General features: G+C 49.0%; 1 protein-coding gene across 2 annotated transcripts; it reads left to right on the top strand.

The window, feature by feature from the left end:
* The first annotated feature begins 219 nt into the window (after window positions 1-219).
* On the top strand, window positions 220-19,488 carry LOC141046648 (negative elongation factor B-like). 2 transcript variants are annotated; one of them, XM_073541197.1, is made up of 13 exons: window positions 220-495; window positions 3,487-3,650; window positions 3,931-4,030; window positions 4,117-4,347; window positions 6,723-6,908; window positions 8,408-8,520; window positions 8,609-8,711; window positions 9,062-9,157; window positions 9,425-9,567; window positions 14,568-14,674; window positions 15,908-16,049; window positions 18,650-18,758; window positions 18,848-19,488. In XM_073541197.1, the coding sequence occupies exons 1-13, from the start codon at window positions 394-396 to the stop codon at window positions 18,986-18,988; spliced, it is 1,737 nt and encodes a 578-aa protein (XP_073397298.1). In that variant the 5' UTR covers window positions 220-393; the 3' UTR covers window positions 18,989-19,488. The 2 variants fall into 2 exon arrangements, with proteins under 2 accessions (XP_073397298.1, XP_073397297.1); XM_073541196.1 differs by lacking the exon at window positions 220-495 and adding an exon at window positions 725-893.
* The last annotated feature ends 1,115 nt before the right edge of the window (window positions 19,489-20,603 follow it).

Genomic DNA, 20,603 nt, shown 5'->3' with positions numbered 1-20,603 from the left:
ACTAAAAAATGCAGCCACAGTTATGGAAATGGAGGTGACAGCACAGAGCGCCTCACAGCCTGACGGTATACACTGCAGTCTCCCTCTTTCCATCTGCTGTGAACCTCTCATCCTCCGAGCTTTCTGCTGGGAGTTGTAGTTTCACAATAGCTGGAGATTTACTGGACTCAAAAGACATCCGGAACTCGAAGGAAGGGAACATTATTTCCGGGAGGATGATAGTTATTGCTGGACAGGAAGTGACGTCTAGTGGCTGAGTCTGAAGCGGAAGTGTCCTGGTTTTGATTGCAGAGGCCGGGACGGTTTGTGTACAGCAGTTAGGGCGCTCCGGAGCGGGGCCCCGGCCCTGACCAGTCTGTGCCCTGCAGTGTGGAGAAGAGAGCAGCGCTCAGGATGTTCGCAGGGCTCCAGGGGCTCGAGATCGCCAATGGGGAGGATCTGAAGGAAACACTGACCAACTGCACGGAACCCCTGAAAGCTATAGAGCAGTTCCAGGTCCTGACCGCCCGTGCCGATCTGCATGCACCCCCCGTGCCGATCCGCCTGCGCCAAACCGCCTGCCCCCGTGCTAATCCTCCTTCTGATCCGCCTGCACCCCGTGCTGATTCGCCTGCCCCAGTGCCGATCCTCCTGCTGATCCGCCTGCCCCCCCCATGTTGATCCGCCTGCCCCTGTACCGATCCTCCTCCTGATCCGCCTGCCCCCTGTGCCGATCCTCCTGATCCGCCTGCCCCCCGTGCCGATCCTCCTGCTGATCCGCTTGCCCCCGTGCCGATCCGCCTGCGCTCAGGATGTTGGCAGGGCTGCAGGGGCTCGAGATCGTCAATGGGGAGGATCTGAAGGAAACACTGACCAACTGCACGGAACCCCTGAAAGCTATAGAGCAGTTCCAGGTCCTGACCGCCCGTGCCTATCCGCCTGCGCCAAACCGCCTGCCCCCCGTGCCGATCCTCCTTCTGATCCGCCTGCCCCCGTGCCGATCCTCCTTCTGATCCGCCTGCCCTCGTGTCGATCCTCCTACTGATCCGCCTGCCCCCCGTGCCGATCCTCCTGCTGATCCGCCTGCCCCCCGTGCCAATCCTCCTGCTGATCCGCCTGCCCCCCATGTTGATCCGCCTGCCCCCGTGCCGATCCTCCTGCTGATCCGCCTGCTCCCCCCCCCCCGTGCCGATCCTACTGCTGATCCGCTTGCCCCCATGCCGATCCGCCTGCGCTCAGGATGTTTGCAGCGCTGAAGGGGCTCGAGATCTTCAATGGGGAGGATCTGATGGAAACACTGACCAACTGCATGGAGCCTCTGAAAGCTATAGAGCAGTTTGAGGTCCTGACCTCCCCTGCACCCCCCACCCGTACAGATCCGCCTGCACCGAACCGCTAGCCCCCCCGTGATGATCTGCCTGCCTCCTTGCCAATCCTCCTGCTGATCCGCCTACCCCCCCCCCCCCGTGCCGATCCTCCTGGTGATGCGCCTGCCTCGGGATGTTCGCAGGGCAGCAGGGGCTCGAGATCGGCAATGGGAAGTATCTGAAGGAAGCACTGACCAACTGCACGGCGCCCCTGAAAGCTATAGACCAGGTCCTGACCGCCCTTGCCTATCCCCCTGCACCCCCTCATGCCGATCCGCCTGCCCCCCGTGCCGATCCGCCTGCCCCCCGTGTCGATCCTCCTGCTGATCCGCCTGCCCCCCGTGCCGATCCTCCTGCTTATCCGCCTGCCCCCCCGTGCCGATCCTCCTGCTTATCCGCCTGCCCCCCCGTGCCGATCCTCCTGCTTATCCGCCTGCCCCCCCGTGCCGATCCTCCTGCTTATCCGCCTGCCCCCCCATGCCGATCCTCCTGCTTATCCGCCTGCCCCCCCGTGCTGATCCGCCTGCCCCCCCGTGCCGATCCTCCTGCTGATCCGCCTGCCCCCGTGCCGATCCTCCTGCTGATCCGCCTGCCCCCCGTGCCGATCCTCCTGCTGATCCGCCTGCCCCCCGTGCCGATCCTCCTGCTGATCCGCCTGCCCCCCCCGTGCCGATCCTCCTGCTGATCCGCCTGCCCCCCCGTGCCGATCCTCCTGCTGATCCGCCTGCCCCCCCGTGCCGATCCTCCTGCTGATCCGCCTGCCCCCGGTGCTGATCCGCCTGCCCCCCCCGTGCCGATCCTCCTGCTGATCCGCCTGCCCCCCCGTGCCGATCCTCCTGCTGATCCGCCTGCCCCCCCGTGCCGATCCTCCTGCTGATCCGCCTGCCCCCCCGTGCCGATCCTCCTGCTGATCCGCCTGCCCCCCCGTGCCGATCCTCCTGCTGATCCGCCTGCCCCCCCGTGCCGATCCTCCTGCTGATCCGCCTGCCCCCCCGTGCCGATCCTCCTGCTGATCCGCCTGCCCCCCCGTGCCGATCCTCCTGCTGATCCGCCTGCCCCCCCGTGCCGATCCTCCTGCTGATCCGCCTGCCCCCCCGTGCCGATCCTCCTGCTGATCCGCCTGCCCCCCCGTGCCGATCCTCCTGCTGATCCGCCTGCCCCCCCGTGCCGATCCTCCTGCTGATCCGCCTGCCCCCCCGTGCCGATCCTCCTGCTGATCCGCCTGCCCCCCCGTGCCGATCCTCCTGCTGATCCGCCTGCCCCCCCGTGCCGATCCTCCTGCTGATCCGCCTGCCCCCCCGTGCCGATCCTCCTGCTGATCCGCCTGCCCCCCCGTGCCGATCCTCCTGCTGATCCGCCTGCCCCCCCGTGCCGATCCTCCTGCTGATCCGCCTGCCCCCCCCCGTGCCGATCCTCCTGCTGATCCGCCTGCCCCCCCCGTGCCGATCCTCCTGCTGATCCGCCTGCCCCCCCCCGTGCCGATCCTCCTGCTGATCCGCCTGCCCCCCCGTGCCGATCCTCCTGCTGATCCGCCTGCCCCCCCCCCGTGCCGATCCTCCTGCTGATCCGCCTGCCCCCCCCCCGTGCCGATCCTCCTGCTGATCCGCCTGCCCCCCCCGTGCCGATCCTCCTGCTGATCCGCCTGCCCCCCCGTGCCGATCCTCCTGCTGATCCGCCTGCCCCCCCCCGTGCCGATCCTCCTGCTGATCCGCCTGCCCCCCCCCGTGCCGATCCTCCTGCTGATCCGCCTGCCCCCCCGTGCCGATCCTCCTGCTGATCCGCCTGCCCCCCCCCGTGCCGATCCTCCTGCTGATCCGCCTGCCCCCCCCCGTGCCGATCCTCCTGCTGATCCGCCTGCCCCCCCCCGTGCCGATCCTCCTGCTGATCCGCCTGCCCCCCCGTACCGATCCTCCTGCTGATCCGCCTGCCCCCCCGGGCCGATCCTCCTGCTGATCCGCCTGCCCTCTTCGCCCCCCCCCCCCCCCCCGTGCCGAACCTCCTGCTGGCCAGCCTGCCCCCTGTGCTGATCCTGCCGTCCCCCGCACCCGATCCTCATGTCGTATATTCTGCCCTTTAGATGTCTGTCATGTCCTCTCGGATGATATTTGTCAGTTAATCTGGTCATGCTTTATCCCTTCAGACAGAAAACGGTGTTCTGTTGCCGTCGCTGCAGTCAGCGCTCCCGTTCCTGGATCTTCACAGCATCCCCCGGCTCGAGTTCCACCAGACTGTATTCGATGAACTAAGGGAGAAGTTACTGGAGAGAGTGTCCACCATCGCATCCGAAGGGAAAGATGGGAACAGGTCTGTGATGCTGCGGGTTATTTCTAGATCACCAATAATGTCTACTTGCCACATGCTGCTCACTGCAGCTCCTGTGAGTCTTGTGTTCCTGCATATTTGTGTCAGGCTGTAAGGGGGACTGCATTGGTCTGTATCCTTCTCTCTAAGGAGCAGACGCATTGAGACCACACACAGCAAAATGTTTTTAGTATTTAAAGAGACCTTCACCCTAGAATTGACTAAGAAGCCCACTGGTGTATTGGAATTTATTAGTAATGATTATTTCATGTTTATTGTAAAGGTACAGTAAATTGGAGGAGCTGCTGGAGAAGTCGTTCCCATTGGTGAAGATGCCATCCATCCAGCCTGTGGTCATGTGTGTAATGAAGCACCTGCCCAAGGTGACGTAACCGCGGTGTAAATAGGTTTTGCAGACGGTCTGATGACTTCTCCTGACCTGTTTACCAACTCCTGATTTGTACATCAGGTGCCGGAGAAGAAGCTGAAGCTGGTGATGGCAGACAAGGCTCTGTATAAAGCCTGTGCCGTGGAGGTGAAGCGACAGATCTGGCAGGATAACCAGGCTCTGTTCGGTGACGAGGTATCGCCTCTGCTGAAGCAGTACATCCTGGAGAAGGAGAACATACTGCTCAGCAGCGACCTCTCCGTCTTGCACAACTTTTTCAGCCTCTCCCCGAAGACAAGGCGGCAGGGGGAGGTGAGAGCCCCAGTCTAGGAATATAATTTTATATTTATTTTAATCAGGTTTTGCTTTAAGCCGTGTGACAACCTATGTGACCACTGTAACAGCTGTAAGTAGCAGTTGTGGTTGTCGCCTTTTGAAAATTCTGCTCTCTCCTTTTGAAAAACATATTGGCAATGGCAGCATTAGAGAGCAGCACATGGATCCAGATCACCATCTGCATCTTTCCTGGGTTGTGTGTTGCAGGTTGTGTTTATATTTGTGGACTTTGATGGTATTCCTTATGGTGTTTGACTGCTCTTCTCCCCGATGCCTGTGGTCCTCAGAACCTCTCACTGGTGCAGCCTCAAGCTCTGAGCTTGTTAAAATGATTAGATTTTGGGAAGATAATAATACAGTTTTTATTGTACACTACAGTGCCTTGCGAAAGTATTCAGCCCCTTGGGACTTTTTAACCTTTTCCCACATATCATGCTTCAAACATAAAGATACCAAATGTAAATTTTGGGTGAAGAATCAACAACAAGTGGGTCACAATTGTGAAGTTGAACGAAATTTATTGGTTATTTTAAATTTTTGTGGAAATTCAAAAACTGAAAAGTGGGGCGTGCAATATTATTCTGCCCCTTTACTTTCAGTTCAGCAAACTCACTCCAGAAGTTCATTGTGGATCTCTGAATGGTGCAATGTTGTCCAAAATGACTAATGATGATTAATATAATCCACCTGTGTGTACTCAAGTTTCCGTATAAATGCACCTGCTCTGTGATAGTCTCAGGGTTCTGTTTGAAGCACAGAGAGCATCATGAAGACCAAGGAACACAACAGGCAGGTCCGTGATACTGTTGTGGAGAAGTTTAAAGCCGGATTTGGATACAAAATGATTTCCAAAACTTTAAACATCCCAAGGAGCACTGTGCAAGCGATCATATTGAAATGGAAGGAGTATATTGCCACTGCAAATCTACCAAGACCCGGCTGTCCCTCTAAACTTTCATCTCAAACAAGGAGAAGACTGATCAGAGATGCAGCCAAGAGGCCCATGATCACTCTGGATGAACTGCAGAGATCTACAGCTGAGGTGGGCCAGTTTGTCCATAGGACAACAATCAGTCGTACACTGCACAAATCTGGCCATTATGGAAGAGCGGCAAGAAGAATGCCGTTTCTCAAAGATATCCATAAAAAGTGTCGTTTAAAGTTTGCAGCAAGCCTCCTGGGAGACACACCAAACATGTGAAGAAGATGCTCTGGTCAGATGAAACCAAAATCGAACTTTTTGGCAACAATGCCAAACGATATGTTTGGAGTAAAGGCAACACAGCTCATCACCTGAACACATCATCCCCACTGTCAAACATGATGGTGGCAGCATCATGGTTTGGGCCTGCTTTTCTTCAGCAGGGACAGGGAAGATGGTTAAAATTGATGGGAAGGAAGATGGATGGAGCCAAATACAGGACCATTCTTGAAGAAAACCTGTTGGAGTCTGCAAAAGACCTGAGACTGGGACAGAGATTTGTCTTCCAACAAGATAATGATCCCAAACATGAAGCAAAATCTACAATGGAATGGTTCACAAATAAACACATCCAGGTGCTAGAATGGCCAAGTCAAAGTCCAGACCTGAATCCAATCGAGAATCTGTGGAAAGAGCTGAAAACTGCTGTTCACAAACTATCTCCATCAAACCTCACTGAGATCGAGCTGTTTGCCAAGGAAGAATGGGCAAGAATTTCTGTCACTCGAGGTACAAAACTGATAGAGACATACCCCAAGAGACTTGCAGCTGTAATCGCAGCAAAAGGTGGCGCAACAAAGTGTTAAGTTAAAGGGGTCGAATAAATAATATTGCACGCCCCACTTCTCAGTTTTTGAATTTCCACAAAAATTTAAAATAACCAATACATTTCGTTCATCTTCACAATTGTGTCCCACCTGTTGATTCTTCACCAAAAAAATTACGTTTGGCATCTCTATGTTTGAAGCATGATATGTGTGAAAAGGTTGAAAAGTTCCAGGGGGCCAAATACTTTCGCAAGGCACTGTATTTGACTTTTCTAAAGTGATTATCCAGTTTAGAAAACCTGTTTTTGTGCTGACTTTTAGAGGTGGGTCCTGTAGTTCCAGATCCTCATCATAGTTGAGGGAGTTACTAAGAGCGTTTCCATCTCTGGAGGACCCTCCCTGTTCCCTGTCCTGCATTACGCAGACAACCCATGGATTTTGGTTGCCCTTCTGTTATGCCTTGCTGTGACGTCATGGGCAGCACAGTGGTTCAGTGGTCTGCAGAGTTAATTTGGCGTATGTGCTGGGTTTCCGACTCACCCAAATCTTATATTTTGCAGTAGAATCCCTCTCCTAATGTTTTCCTTCCTCTCCGCCATTAGGTGGTTCATAAACTGACTCAGATGATTGGGAAGAATGTGAAGCTGTATGACATGGTCCTGCAGTTTCTGCGCACTCTTTTCTTAAGGACTCGAAACATTCACTACTGCACCCTGCGGGCTGAGCTCCTCATGTCGTTGCACGACCTGGATGTCAGTGAGATCTGCTCAGTCGATCCCTGTCACAAGGTACCTGAGCTCCGCAGTATTTTATATGTCCTTTCTGTCACCTTGTTTTATAAAGTAACAGCAGTTTACAGGGCTTGTTCATCAATATCTGTCACCCGACCCCTTCCCCCTCTCAATAACTATTGAGCCCTTTGCAGCCCTGGCAGTGGCTAATTGTTAACAGTACATGGAGCCTATGTGGCCCGGCTCCGGACGCCGTGCGTGTAGCGGGTACTGCACCTCATCCTATTGATGTGAATTGAAGCTGAGTTAGAGTATTTAAATATTACTGACTTATCCGAAAATAGCCAATTCCTGGTCAACCCCTATAAGAAACCTCTATAGAGGTAATGGATCCTGAATGTCAGCACCCCATGACCCTCACATCCTATAACTCGTCTCATCCAGATGCCGTAATCAAGATTATGGTTCTCCAGTCTGTTCATTGGCTGTTTCTTGTCTTCAGTGTCAGCTATGACCAATAGCGTGAAATTATCTATCAGGGCTGTGGAGTCGGAGTCGTGGAGTCGGAGTCGGTGCTCATTTTGGTGGAGTCGGAGTCGGAGTTGGAGTCGGTATAAAATGGACCGACTCCGACTCCTAAAATATATAATAAATTGGGTACAGTAGTTCAATGCAGGATGTGCTGAATATTTTTTCATAGGAGTTTGGGAAAGTTATGAAATGTCCTATAAATGGCTGTTCTATTCCTGATCTAAGGCTACATTCACACACAGCGTTTTTCCATTGTTTTTTGAGGATACGTTTTTCAGCTGCAAAAGCTGATCATCTTTTTAAAAAACTGCATCACCTGAAAGGTTTTTGAGCTCATAGATAATGTTTTCAATAGCAAAAGCAGATTAGAAATCTGCTCTATCTATATATCCATTTATCCATATCTGTCTATCCATATCGTATCTGTACCAAAAAGAATGAAAACCGGGTAGTACACCAATATATATTCTGTTCTATCTAAATATCTTGATTATTGGATCATAAAAATGATTAAATGTCTGAGGTTCACATTGTACTACAATAAATTTTTCACTTAAATATAAGCAATATGTGTGGGAGTCGGAGTCGTGGAGTCGGAGTTGGAGTCGGAGTCGGTGTAAGGGAAATTGAGGAGTCGGAGTCGCAGGTTTGGCTTACCGACTCCACAGCCCTGTTATCTATACTAAAAAATGCTATAAAGGGCGTTTGAAAATTTTCCTTTCCCCACATGCTTTACACTGCAGCTCTGTGTGTTCAGCTGTGCTCAGCAGGAAGTCAGTTCATGTTGACATAATTTCCGTTACAGCAAATACAGATGGTTTAATAAAAGCGATACTATGGCTCAACCACCATGCTTTATACTGAAGCTTTGCTTTCTCAAATGAAGAATTACAAGTGGTGTCAGTCATGGACACTACTGAATATCTGTGAGCTGCTTAATGTTTATAGACTAAGGGAAATGAGCCTGAAAGAGCGGAAAGCTCCTGAGGAGCAGTATTTGATGTGTTCCTTATTATTTGGGGCAGTTCACCTGGTGCCTGGACGCCTGCATCCGAGAAAAGTTCGTGGATGCAAAGAGAGCCCGGGAATTACAGGGATTTCTTGATGGAGTGAAGAAGGGTCAAGAGCAGGTTCTGGGGTGAGGACAGCACAACGTACAATCATTGACCACAGTCCCAGTGCTGCTGACGTTGTGTCATCGCCCTTCTCTCTTCTGTATATGACAGGGATTTGTCCATGATCCTGTGCGACCCATTCGCCATCAACACTTTAGCACTGAGCACCATCCGGAACCTACAAGAGCTGATCAGCCAAGAATCCCTCCCGAGGGTGAGTGACGTACATTACCCCTCATCGGGGGCTGTCTAGGATAACGCATAAGAATTTGTTTTCCCTGTTCATTGCCCTTAGACATGATTAGCGCTGTTTAATGCAGCCGGGTCAGAATTTGTGCAGTGTCCTGGCTTCTTGCTAAACATGTGAGTCATCTGAAGCAGGAGATTAACAGATGTACTTATCTGTGTCATACATTTTATCATTGTAATGAATTTTCATCCTGTGTGTTGTGCAGTAATTTTCTATGGCCAGCAGGTGTCCCCATTGTTGCCTTGGATGGTGATAAGGTTTATTCTAAGTTGATGTTATTTCTGTGTCATGTCTGCATTGGTTTTGCTTTGCAGGACAACCACGAATTGCATTTGCTGCTTCGGATGCTTTCCTTGGGACACGGAGCCTGGGACATGATAGACAGTCAGGTGTTCAAGGAACCTAAGCTGGTAAGTCAGAGCAAAGAGCATGCATGAGAGTGGGCAATAACTCATCAGTAGCATTAGCCTTCTTCAGGCTGTCAAAAGGGGCAAGTAAAGACCCCAATATAATGTCCAATATATAGTGGGAAGAACTTGGCCAAAAGTGAAGTCTTTCCTAATTTCCCCAACCAAGACTTCAGTAGGTTGCACAAAATGAAGAGGCGGATTGTGGCTAAATAATAATTTCTCCCATTCTTCCTCTTCTCCTTAATTGTTTATTCTTCCTTTCTCCAGGACTCGGAGGTGATCACCCGATTCTTGCCTCTCCTGATGTCCTTAGTAGTAGATGACTACACGTTCAATGTAGAGCACAAGTTACCCACAGAAGAGAAGGTGCCGGTCACGTACCCCAATACCCTGCCGGATGTCTTCACCAAGTGAGTCAGGTGCAGGGTTAAAGGGGACATCTCATCAGAACTTCATAATTTAGTAAGGGCAGACGCTATAAACAGCTTTTCATCCCGTTTGAGACAAAGCCTGTTTTCACGTTAATGACCGGGTCAATTTTTACAATTCTGACCACTATCCCTTTATGAGGTGATAACTGTGGAACACTTCAACGGATCCCGGTGATTCTGAGACTGTTTTTTGTGACATATTGTACTTCATGTTAGGGGTAAAATTTCTTCAATATAACTTGCATTTATTTGTGAAACAACGGAAATTTTGCAAAAATTTTGAACATTTCTTAAATTTTCAAACTTTTAATTTTTATGCCCTTAAATCTTAGAGTGGTGTCACACAAAATAGTTAATAAATAGAATTTCCCACATGTCTACTTTACATCAGCTCAATTTTGGAACCAAAATATTTTATTGTTAAGGCGTTATAAGGGTTAAAAGTTGACCAACGATTTTTAATGTTTTCAACAAATTTAGGGACCACATCACATTTGAAGTCATTTTGAGGGGTCTATATGAAAGAAAATACTCAAAAGTGACACCATTCTAAAAACTGCACCCCTCAAGGTGCTCAAAACCACAATCAAGAAGTTTATTAACCCTTCAGCTGCTTCATAGGAATTTTTGAAATTTAGAAGGAAAAAATGAACATTTACTTTTCTTTCACAAAAATTTTCCTTTAGACCTAATTTTTTTTTCTTTACTTTCGCAAGGGTAACAGGAGAAATTGTGCCATACAATTTGTTGTGCAATTTCTCCTGAGTACGCCGATACCCCATATGTGGGGGAATACTACTGTTTGGGTGCATGGCAGGGCTCGGAAGGGAAGGAGTGCCATTTGACTTTTTGAATGCAATAATTAGTAGACACCATGTCACGTTTGGAGAACCCCTGATTTGTCTAAACAGTGGAAACCCCCCACAAGTGACCCCATTTTGGAGACTAGACCACTATGGGACCTTATCTATATGTGTATTGAGTACCTTGAACCCCAAGGTGCTTCACAGAAGTTTATAACGTTAAGCCGTGAAAATAAAAAAAAATCACATTTTTCCCACAAAGATTCTTTTTTAGGTACAAATTTTGTATTTTCACAAGGGCAAAAGGAGAAAATGGACCCCAAAGTTTGTTGTGCAATTTCTCCTGAGTTCATCGATATGTGGTCCAAAACTACTTTTGAGGCACAGTGCAAAGATCAGAAGGGAAGTAGCGGCATATTACAGTGCAGGTTTTGCTGCACTGGTTTGAGTGTGCCATGTTACATTGGCAGAGCCCCTGAGGTGCCAGAACATCAGAACCCCCCCCCCCCCATAAGTGACCCCATTTTACGAATTAAAGGGAATCTGTCACCCCTTTTTTCAAATATGAACTGCCGGCACCGACATCAGGGACTTATCTACAGCATTCTGTAATGCTGTAGATAAGCCCCGATGCAACCTGAAATATAAGAAAAAAGAGTTAGATTATACTCACCGGGGGGTGGGGCTTCCCGGTCTGATGGGTGTCGCAGTCCGGTCCGGCGCCTCCCATCTTCATACCATGCCGTCCTCTTCTTTCCTTCCTGTCGCGGCTACAGCGCAGGCGCACTGCTCTGCCCTGTTGAGGGCAGAGCAAAATACTGCAGTGCGCAGGCGCTGGACCTCTCCCGGCGCCTGCGCACTGCAGGACTCTGCTCTGCCCTCAACAGGGCAGAGCAGTGCGCCTGCGCAGGAGCTACGACAGGAAGGAAAGAAGGGGACGGCAGCGTATGAAGATGGGAGGCGCCGGACCGGACCGCGACACCCACCGCACCTGCCCCCACCCCCAAGTGAGTATAGTCTAACTCTTTTTTTCTTTCAGGTTACATCGGGAGCTTATCTACAGCATTACAGAATGCTGTAGATAAGCCCCTGATGTCGGTGCCGGCAGCTCATATTCGAAAAAAGAGGTGACAGATTCCCTTTAACCCTCTCAATGAATTCATCTAGGGGTGCAGTGATTATATTGACACCACAGGTGTGCCACAAGCTTTTATACCATTGGGCAGTGAAGAAAAAATAATGTACATTCTTACCACCAAGATTGTGTGTTAGCCCCAAGTTTTATATTTTCACTCTGGTAAATGGCAGCAAAACTTGTCCCACAATTTCTGATCAATGTCGAAATACCCCATATTTGGTTTTACAGTACTACTTTGCCATACGGAGTGACTCGGGAGACACGGACCGCTATTTGCCTCCTGGAGCACAGATTTTCCTAGAATAGTTTGTGATTTCCATATAAAGAGCCCCAAAGTGCTAGAAAAACAGAATCCCCACCTCAAGTGACCATATTTGGGAATTTATCTACAGGTGTAGTGACTATTTTGACTCCATGGGTGTTTTCCAGAAACAGGCAGCAGTGGATGTTGCTGAGTGAAAGATGCAAACTGCCTTTGTAGAGACCAGTACATTGCGCACAGCTCATGCTTCTGGAGACATGCACCTGTAAATTAGGTGGGCTCTCATCACTACAGAAATGCCAAACATGTGGGCGCTAAATTTGGTTTAGGCACACCTGGAGCTCAGAAGGGAGGGAGGGGGGGCATTTGGATTTGGAAGCGGAGAATTTGCTGAATTTTACTTGGTGGGTGAGGAGCCATTTCGCTTTTCCAGAGCCATTTGCTACCGATAAGGCTGGTTTCACATTAGCGCTTTTTAAGCGCACGCACGGCCGGGGTAGCTCCGCCCCCGAGCCGGCTCTCTGCCCGGCGTGCCCGCCCCTTGCTTGTAGCGCCGCCTCCTAGCGCACAGCGGCGCCTGCGATCGGCGCACCCTATCTTTAGCATAGGGTGCGCAGGCCGTGCGCTAGTTGCGCTTTGACCTGCGCTGCACACTTTTGACGGTGCTCCGTGCGCGCCAAAATCCAGCTTTTCGGATTTTGGCGCGCACGGCGCACCGTCAAAAGTGCGCAGCGCAGGTCAAAGCGCAACTAGCGCACGGCCTGCGCACGATCTGCGCACCCTATGCTAAAGATAGGGTGCGCTGATCGCAGGCGCCGCTGTGAGCTAGGAGGCGGCGCTACAAGCAAGGGGCGGGCACGCCGGGCAGAGATCCGGCTCGGGGGCGGAGCTACCCCCGGCCGTGCGTGCGCTTAAAAAGCGCTAATGTGAAACCAGCCTAATGTGGAAGCCCCCAATATTTTTGTTAACAGATGACAGATCTTAGTGGAGGCTTTTTTTGTGGACTGAGTGGAAGCTTTTATTGGGAACATTTTACATAACGTTTGGTTTCCATCTAAATCTCTGAGTTACGTGATTCAGATGAAACCCCCGATGGATCCATTCACTATAATGAGGCAGCAGAGTTACTCTTGACACTGTCTGGCCTCTGTTCTGCGGTATCCCTCTTCTCAGAAGTGCACAAAACTGTGGCCGACAGCACTTTTATGCAATCTTAAAAAGACGGACAAGAGCTATAACTTTATTTTTCTGCTGATAGAACTGTGTGGTGGCTTGTTTTTTTGCGGGACAGGATGACGTTGTCAGCGGTACCATGTTTATTTAGATCTGTCTTTTTAATCGCATTTTATTGCACTTTTTCCTTGGTGGTATGATGATAAAGCATTGTTTTTTGCATCATTTTTTATTTTTTTACCGTGTTCACTGAAGGGGTTAACTAGTAGGACAGTTTTATAGAGTGGGTCGTAATAAAAATGGCGATACCAAATATGTGTACTTTTATTGGTTTTTTTTGTTGTTTTTTTACATAAATGTATGTATTGGAAAAATATTATTTTTTTTTTTCTTTATTTAGGGATTTTTAAAAAAATATTTTTACACTTTATAGTTTATTTTATTTATTTTTTTACATTGTCCCAGGATGGAACATTACTATATTACATCAGATCGCTGATCTGACACTTCACTGCAGAATATAAGCTCAGGATCTGACAGGCTGGGAAGGAGGCATGCAGACGAATGCTCACAGCAGGCTCTCACAAACCACCTTCCTTGCAGGACCCTGCGGCCATTTTGGTGCCGGGGGTCTCCATTGGAGACCATCAGAACATCGCGATGCGTTGACGGAAGCGCGCAGGGAACCCCCTCCCTGCGTGATGCTTCTCAATTTCGCTGTCACTACTGATAGCAGCATCAGAGGGGTTAAATTCCCACTATCGGTGCTAGCACCAATCGTGGGCGTTGCTGCTGGGTGTAAGCTGTCATATGCAGTTGACACCCGCACGCGATCGCTGCGGCGCTCAGCGTGAAGGCCGTGTGATTGTGCCGCTATACTAGTACTGCTCTGGCCTCAAACGCACCTCCAGCAGAGCATTACTAGTACGGCGAAGGTTTCAAAGGGGTTAAATAAGGGGCTGGGTGATTTCCTCAGCACACGTAACATTGTGGGTTGTAGATAATTTAGTGACAGAGTTAATTGATGGACCTAGGTCTTTTTACAACCTAAGTAACTTGCTATTAAAAATCCTCTTTGCTCTCCGGAATTGATGGATGTTTAATATCACTGTTTGCTGCTTGTTTCCTGGGCTCGTTCCTTGTCTGCAGTCTGAGAGGTGGCCATGTACTAGGCGCGGAGCACGGCTCTTACAGGCTCTTTTCTAGAGAGCTTGTACTCGCACCTTCTCTGAATCTGTCCTGATCACTGTGTCCAACCACCTTCAGTCCCCCCTGTGCTCCTCCGTCCCACCAGAGGCAAGCTGCCTCTACTAGCAGCGTCGGAGAGCGCACAACTTGGGCCAGCTGTGTGACCATGCCGCTGGTTAGAACTGTTAATCAAGAAGGAAGATGGGAGGTAGAAAAATCGTGAACACCTGAAGGCAACATGAGACAACCCCTTTCAGCTTATGTCACTGATGTGTTATTCTTAGTGCTGGGTCAGAGGGGCTGCCCTAAGACCCTTCACTAGGTATAAGTATGTTGCCAAGAGTGTCCTTATATCTAATATGGATCTATCCTGATTAGTTTTTTTTTGCTGACCTGTGTAATGTCCGTCTTTCAGGTTTCTGCAGGAGAACAGAATTGCCTGTGAGGTAGGACTCTATTACCTGCTGCACATCACAAAGCAGAGGAATAAGAACCCGCTACTCCGCCTGCTGCCCGCCATCAGTAAGTGCATTTCTTTCCATTTATGGCCTTGTGCTTTGCAAAATCACAATATTACAAATATAGATTTCTGATAAACCATATGCAACGGATTACAGCAACATGGTGATGGGTTCTGTGTAGTGATGTCCTGGTAGTACCAACGGATTAATGGTAATCAACCTGATAACCTGGCTCCACAGCAATCTGAAGAAGATAGCGGTCTTTAGCACATATGCAGAGATATGCCCACACCATATTGTGCTCTGTTCCCTTAGTAGTTCCTGTAGTGTGTGTGTGTATGTATTGTGGTGCAGTGACCGCTGTGACAGCTAGGGGGTGCTGTATGGGTCATGCAAACAGGCATATCCATTGTGGTAATGGAGATAGGATGGTAAATGACCGTTATGTATCCCAAGGTGGGTGGCCCTGGGATGGAAGCTTGAACATGTGTTAATCAGCAGAGGTACTGCTGAGGTTTTTGTTACAGAGTGTGTCAGGGAGAGCTTCCAGGTGGCTGGTGAGACGGGTGGACCAGTCACCTACAAACCCACCCCAGGGGCGTGTGTCTAAAACGCCCATAGTAAGCCTGTATATGTGTGTATGGATGCGTGTCTGATATAGGACCAGCAATGAGGTCATAGCCATGTGATCCGGTGGGCGTGGCTACGGACCATATAAGGTGACCAGGGTAGGTGACATAAGAGAGTGCCTGGATCTGATTGGTCCGTGTGGAAGGTCCCTGAAGGCCGAGGTGCAGGAAGGAGTGGTGCCTTCCTGGAGCGCACATGCGGATGCCGCTCACCGTGTGTGGCCTGTGTGTCTCGGACAGTCCCCAGGAGGGAAAGGACATCCGGAATGAGAAGCAGCTAAGAGGTAACCCCGGACTGGGGGGGACTAACTGTGAGACTATAAAGCCTGATTGCCGGACCTGGTTTATCTGCAGCCAAGTGAGTGTTCCCCAATACACTCAGTGAGCGCTACCTTACAGTATGTATATCTATATATCTCCCAACAAGTCATTAGTGTTGCTCACCTCCCAATGCAGAGGTTAGTGGCTGTGGACAGCCCCGTGTGCTCACAGTTGCCACTCCCTTCATGTTGAAAGCTGTAGACGCTGCATCATCTGTGCGGCTCACCTCCCAATGCAAAGTGAGCAGCACCAGACAACCCCTTTAAGTTTCTTGTGATGGAAACTATGAAAGGGGCCATCTATGCTCCCAATTCATCGCACTGACAATCTTTTGTTGTTCCCAGAGGAGACCTACAATGACACTGCATTCACAGACATTTTCCTGCACCTCTTCACCAGTAACCTGACGCTGCTGGCTGAGGAGTTTGGCTCAGAAGACTTTTGCAGCCACATATTTGATGGTTTCTTCCTTGTGGCCCTCACCAAGTAAGCAGCGCCCCTTATCATTGAGAACCCAGTCCTGAACCCGGCCGTCACTGATGCAGAGTGGCGCTCGGGGCAGGTGATGTTGGTCCAGCAAATCTCTTTTGCTTACTTTTATGACAGGAGATCTTTTTACTACTCTGCTTCTGGACGATGAGAACATCAATGAGTCAGTGAAGAAATCTGTGAAATAATACAGTGGGTACAGAAAGTATTCAGACCCCATCTTGACTGAAAAAAAAACAAATGTAGAAATTTTTGCAAATTTATTAAAAAAGAAAAACTGAAATATCACATGGTCATAAGTATTTAGACCCTTTGCTCAGACACTCAGTCACATGCTGTCCATTTCCTTGTGATCCTCCTTGAGATAATCCTTCATTGGAGTCCAGCTGTGTTTAATTAAACGGATAGGACTTGGTTTGTAAAGGCATTTCAGACCAAATCAGAATCATGAGGTCAAAGGAACTGGCCAAGGAGCTCAGAGATAGAATTGTGGCAAGGCACACATCTGGCCATGGTTACCAAAGAATTTATGCTGTACTCAAGGTTCCTAAGAGCACAGTGGCCTCCACAATCCTTAAATGGAAGAAGTTTGGGACCACCAGAAGTCTTCCTAGACCTGGCTGTCCATCCATACTGAGCAATCATGGGAGAAGAGCCTTGGTGAGAGAGGTAAAGAAGAACCCCAAGATCACTGTGGCTGAGCTCCACAGATGCAGTAGGGAGATGGGAGAAAGTTCCACAAAGTCAGCAATCACTGCAGCCCTCCATCAGTTGGGCCTTTATGGCAGAGTGACCTGACGAAGCCTCTCCTCAGTGCAAGACATATGAAAGCCCACATAGAGTTTGCTAAAAAAAACACATGAAGGACTCCCAGACTATGAGAAATAAGATTCTCTGGTCTGATGAGACGAAGATAGAACTTTTTGGTGATAATTGTAAGTGGTATGTGTGGAGAAAACCAGGCAATGCTCATCACCTGCCCAATACAATCCCAACAGTGAAACGTGGTGGCAGCATCATACTATGGGGGTGTTTTTCAGCTGCAGGGAAAAGACGACTGGTTGCAATTAAAGGAAACATGAATGCGGCCAAGTACAGAGATATCCTGGATGAAAACCTCTTCCAGAGTGCTCTAGACCTCAGACTTGGCCGAAGGTTTACCTTCCAACAAGACAATGACACTAAGCACACAGCTAAAATAACAAAGGAGTGGCTTCAGAACAACTCTGTGACCATTCTTGACTGGCCCAGCCAGAGCCCTGACCTAGACCCAACTGAGCATCTCTGGAGAGACCTGAAAATGGCTGCCCACCAGCGTTCACCATCCAACCTGACGGAACTGGAGAGGATCTGCAAGGAAGAATGGCAGAGGATCCCCAAATCCAGGTGTGAAAAACTTGTTGCATCGTTCCCAAGAAGACTCATGGCTGTACTAGCTCAAAAGGGTGCTTCTACTCAATACTGAGCAAAGGGTCTGAATACTTATGACCATGTGATATTTCAGTTTTTCATTTTTAATAAATTTGCAAAATTCCTACATTTCTGTTCAGTCAAGATGGGGTGCAGAGTTTACATTAATGAGATAACAATTAACTTTTTTGAATTTACCAAATGGCTGCAGTGAAACAAAGAGTGAAAAATTTAAAGGGGTCTGAATACTTTCCATACCCACTGTAATTCTGGAGCAGATTTCCTTAGGACTCTTATGTTGTACTGTTCTTCTTTCTGTTTGCCTGGAATTGTATAAAATGACAACTGGGCATTATCAATCTCCTTTTTTATTTAAGTAGGGTATGTCCCTACAAAGTCTGCAGGGATTGGACTGATAATAGGGTTGGTCATGCCCAGTTTTCAGTGCATTTGTGCATTTTCAGGAGAAATAACTGAGGAATGGCTCAATGTGATGTTGTACAACAGGATGTTCCATCAATGCTGTAATTATGGGGATGCAAGTGTTTGGTTCTGTGTAAGGAGAGAACAGTAAGCCATGACCCCTCGTTCCCCTGCTAGTTGTACATTGTGATTGTGTTATAGTCATAATCTTGTAAGATCTGAAAATGTCAATAATCCTCCTCCTGTGAACCCAACACGGCAAACTCCTCATGACGTTACTTTCCTCCTGGACGGAAAATTACTCCCGTGTGGCTCGAACAAAGTCAATGTTTGCCCGGCGTCTTGATAACTTTGGGTCGGGCTATTTTCCATCAGACGGAGCAGGTATTCTCATGGTGCTGCGTTTCTGGAGAGGTCACACCGCTTTGTGTCCTCTCCGACAAAGACAGTTGATGTGCTGTGTGCTCCATGTGAAATACTGACAACCATGTTGGCCAGATCATTCCACACAAAAATAAGGTTTCCTAATTATTCCACAGATGATGCCGTTATGCTCGGCGGTTGTGCGTTGCCGCTGACGTTCCCTCTTTAGGACGTCTCCAGTCATGACCTGCTGGTACAAATAGTGCCATGTACCTTCCACAATTGCTATGTACAACTAAAGGGAAACAAGTGTTAAAAAAAAAAAAAAAATTGAAAAGTTAATGGTAACTTTTATTTGTTCTAATCTGAATACTAAAGTTAATATCAAAATTGTATTTCAGAAAGGAAAATATTCACAGACACGTCCTTCGCCTGCTGCTTCACCTCCACCACAAAGTGGCACCTTCTAAGTTGGAAACATTACAGAAAGCCCTGGAACCTACCAAAACAGTAAGTAGGAGGTTATATGGTCCATTAATGTTAAACGTCTCCAAATAGTGTAGAAACCGACCCCTTCACGCCTGCTTCTTCCCTTACAGAGTGGAGAAGCAGTGAAGGAGCTTTATACCCAGCTGTGTGAAAAGCTTCAGCAGAAGAAAGCCAGTCCCCCAGCCTCAGAACCAGAGCCCGCAGCCATGGATCTGCCGCTACACAACATGCCCACGCCTCCGGTGGTATAATATCGGCTATGGTACCACAATTAGTGTATAGAGATGGACAATGCTTTGGGGTTCAGACATTGTGTGAGCTAGGCGCCCATGTCAGGCGAGTGCTCTGCATCACAGATTATAAGGGTGAAGGGGAAGCAGCTGAGGGCCATGCCCTACACGGGGCTGGTGACTGCCCTCTTGCTTTAATAGTCCCTGTTTGCTCCAAGCCTATGAGCGGTGTAATAGGATAGCATTAGCCGCTGCCCGGGTATGACCAGTATGGCGGTAGCAGAGTCGGAACAGAACAAACTTTTGCTTTAAGTCAAAATATAGTTTTTATTTTTACCAAATGGAAATAAACATTTTCTTCAATGCATCAAGGAGGGAAATATGTATCAACACAAGAAAACACCAGCCACGTTTCTTACCGCAGGTAAGAATACAGTAAAGATATTGGATATATTAATATTGTAACCCCAGTTCTGCGTACACTCACTAAGGACCCTAATAAAGGGATGTTATTGTGTGGATTTAGCAGTGATGTCGCATATCTATTCTACCTGGGAGACTCAAGCTCCTTTATGGCGGCATTATGGCCATATGATCGTTCAGTCGGCGAGGGTCTTCCTCTGGGGCCTTCACTTATTGGGTGAACTGGGGTCGGCTGACTCCAATTCTCAAGTCCATTCATGTCAGTGGAGAGGCGGCCATGCTTATGTGCGTCCCTGCTCATTGAAATTCATGGGAGATGCAGAGAGACGTTTAGGCCATTTCACAGGTCCTAAAATCTAGAGACGGGAATCCACCCTTACGGCAGATCTGCACTGAATCTTTCAGATCTTGTTGCCGAGTTCCTGCAGCAAGAGAACAAGAAACGTTCTGCCACTCCTCGCACTATTTCCACAACCTGTTGTGACATTTCATCCTTGTTACTGCTATAACCTCTGATATAACCTCTCTAACTCACCTCTTCCTCTCTCTGACCACAACCTGCTCACATTCTCTTCCCTCTTCACTCCATGTCTACAATCCCCACCCCACAAACTTTCACACCCTCGCAGGAATCTTAAACACCTTGACCTACACTCATTCTCTGAATCCCTCCTCCCTCTTACAGATATAAGTTCCTTACACAATGCGGATGACGCTGCCGCTCTATATAACACCACAATAGCTGTAGCTTTGGAATCCGCTGCCCCACTTACACATACCAAAACTCGCAAAATCAACAGACAGCCCTGGCACACCAGCCTGACCAAAGAGCTGAGGCGAGCTGCCAGGGCTGCTGAGCGCAGATGGAAAAGATCCCACTCCAACGAGCACTTCATCGCATTCAAACAGTCCCTCACTACTTTCAAGACCACACTCGCCACAGCTAAACAAACCTACTTCTCATCTCTCATATCCTCCCTGTCTCACAACCCTAAACAGTTATTCAGCACCTTCAATTCTCTCCTCCGCCCCCCAGCACCTCCTCCCTCCCCACTCATCTCAGCTGAAGACTTTGCCTCATTTTTCAAGCAGAAAATTGATAACATCAGGGACAGTTTTGGTCAACAACCCCCAGAGCCCTTCCTCCTGACTTCCCAGCCCTCCACCTTCAAAACCAACTTCTCCACCATTACAGAAGATCGACTCTCCACTC

The sequence above is a fragment of the Dendrobates tinctorius genome, unplaced genomic scaffold, assembly GCF_039654945.1.
Source record: "Dendrobates tinctorius isolate UK_male_01 unplaced genomic scaffold, ASM3965494v1 ptg000120l, whole genome shotgun sequence".
NCBI classification, from domain to species: domain Eukaryota; kingdom Metazoa; phylum Chordata; class Amphibia; order Anura; family Dendrobatidae; genus Dendrobates; species Dendrobates tinctorius.
Note: the sequence above shows the minus strand (reverse complement) of the source record. Positions and strands in the feature narration are given on the sequence as shown.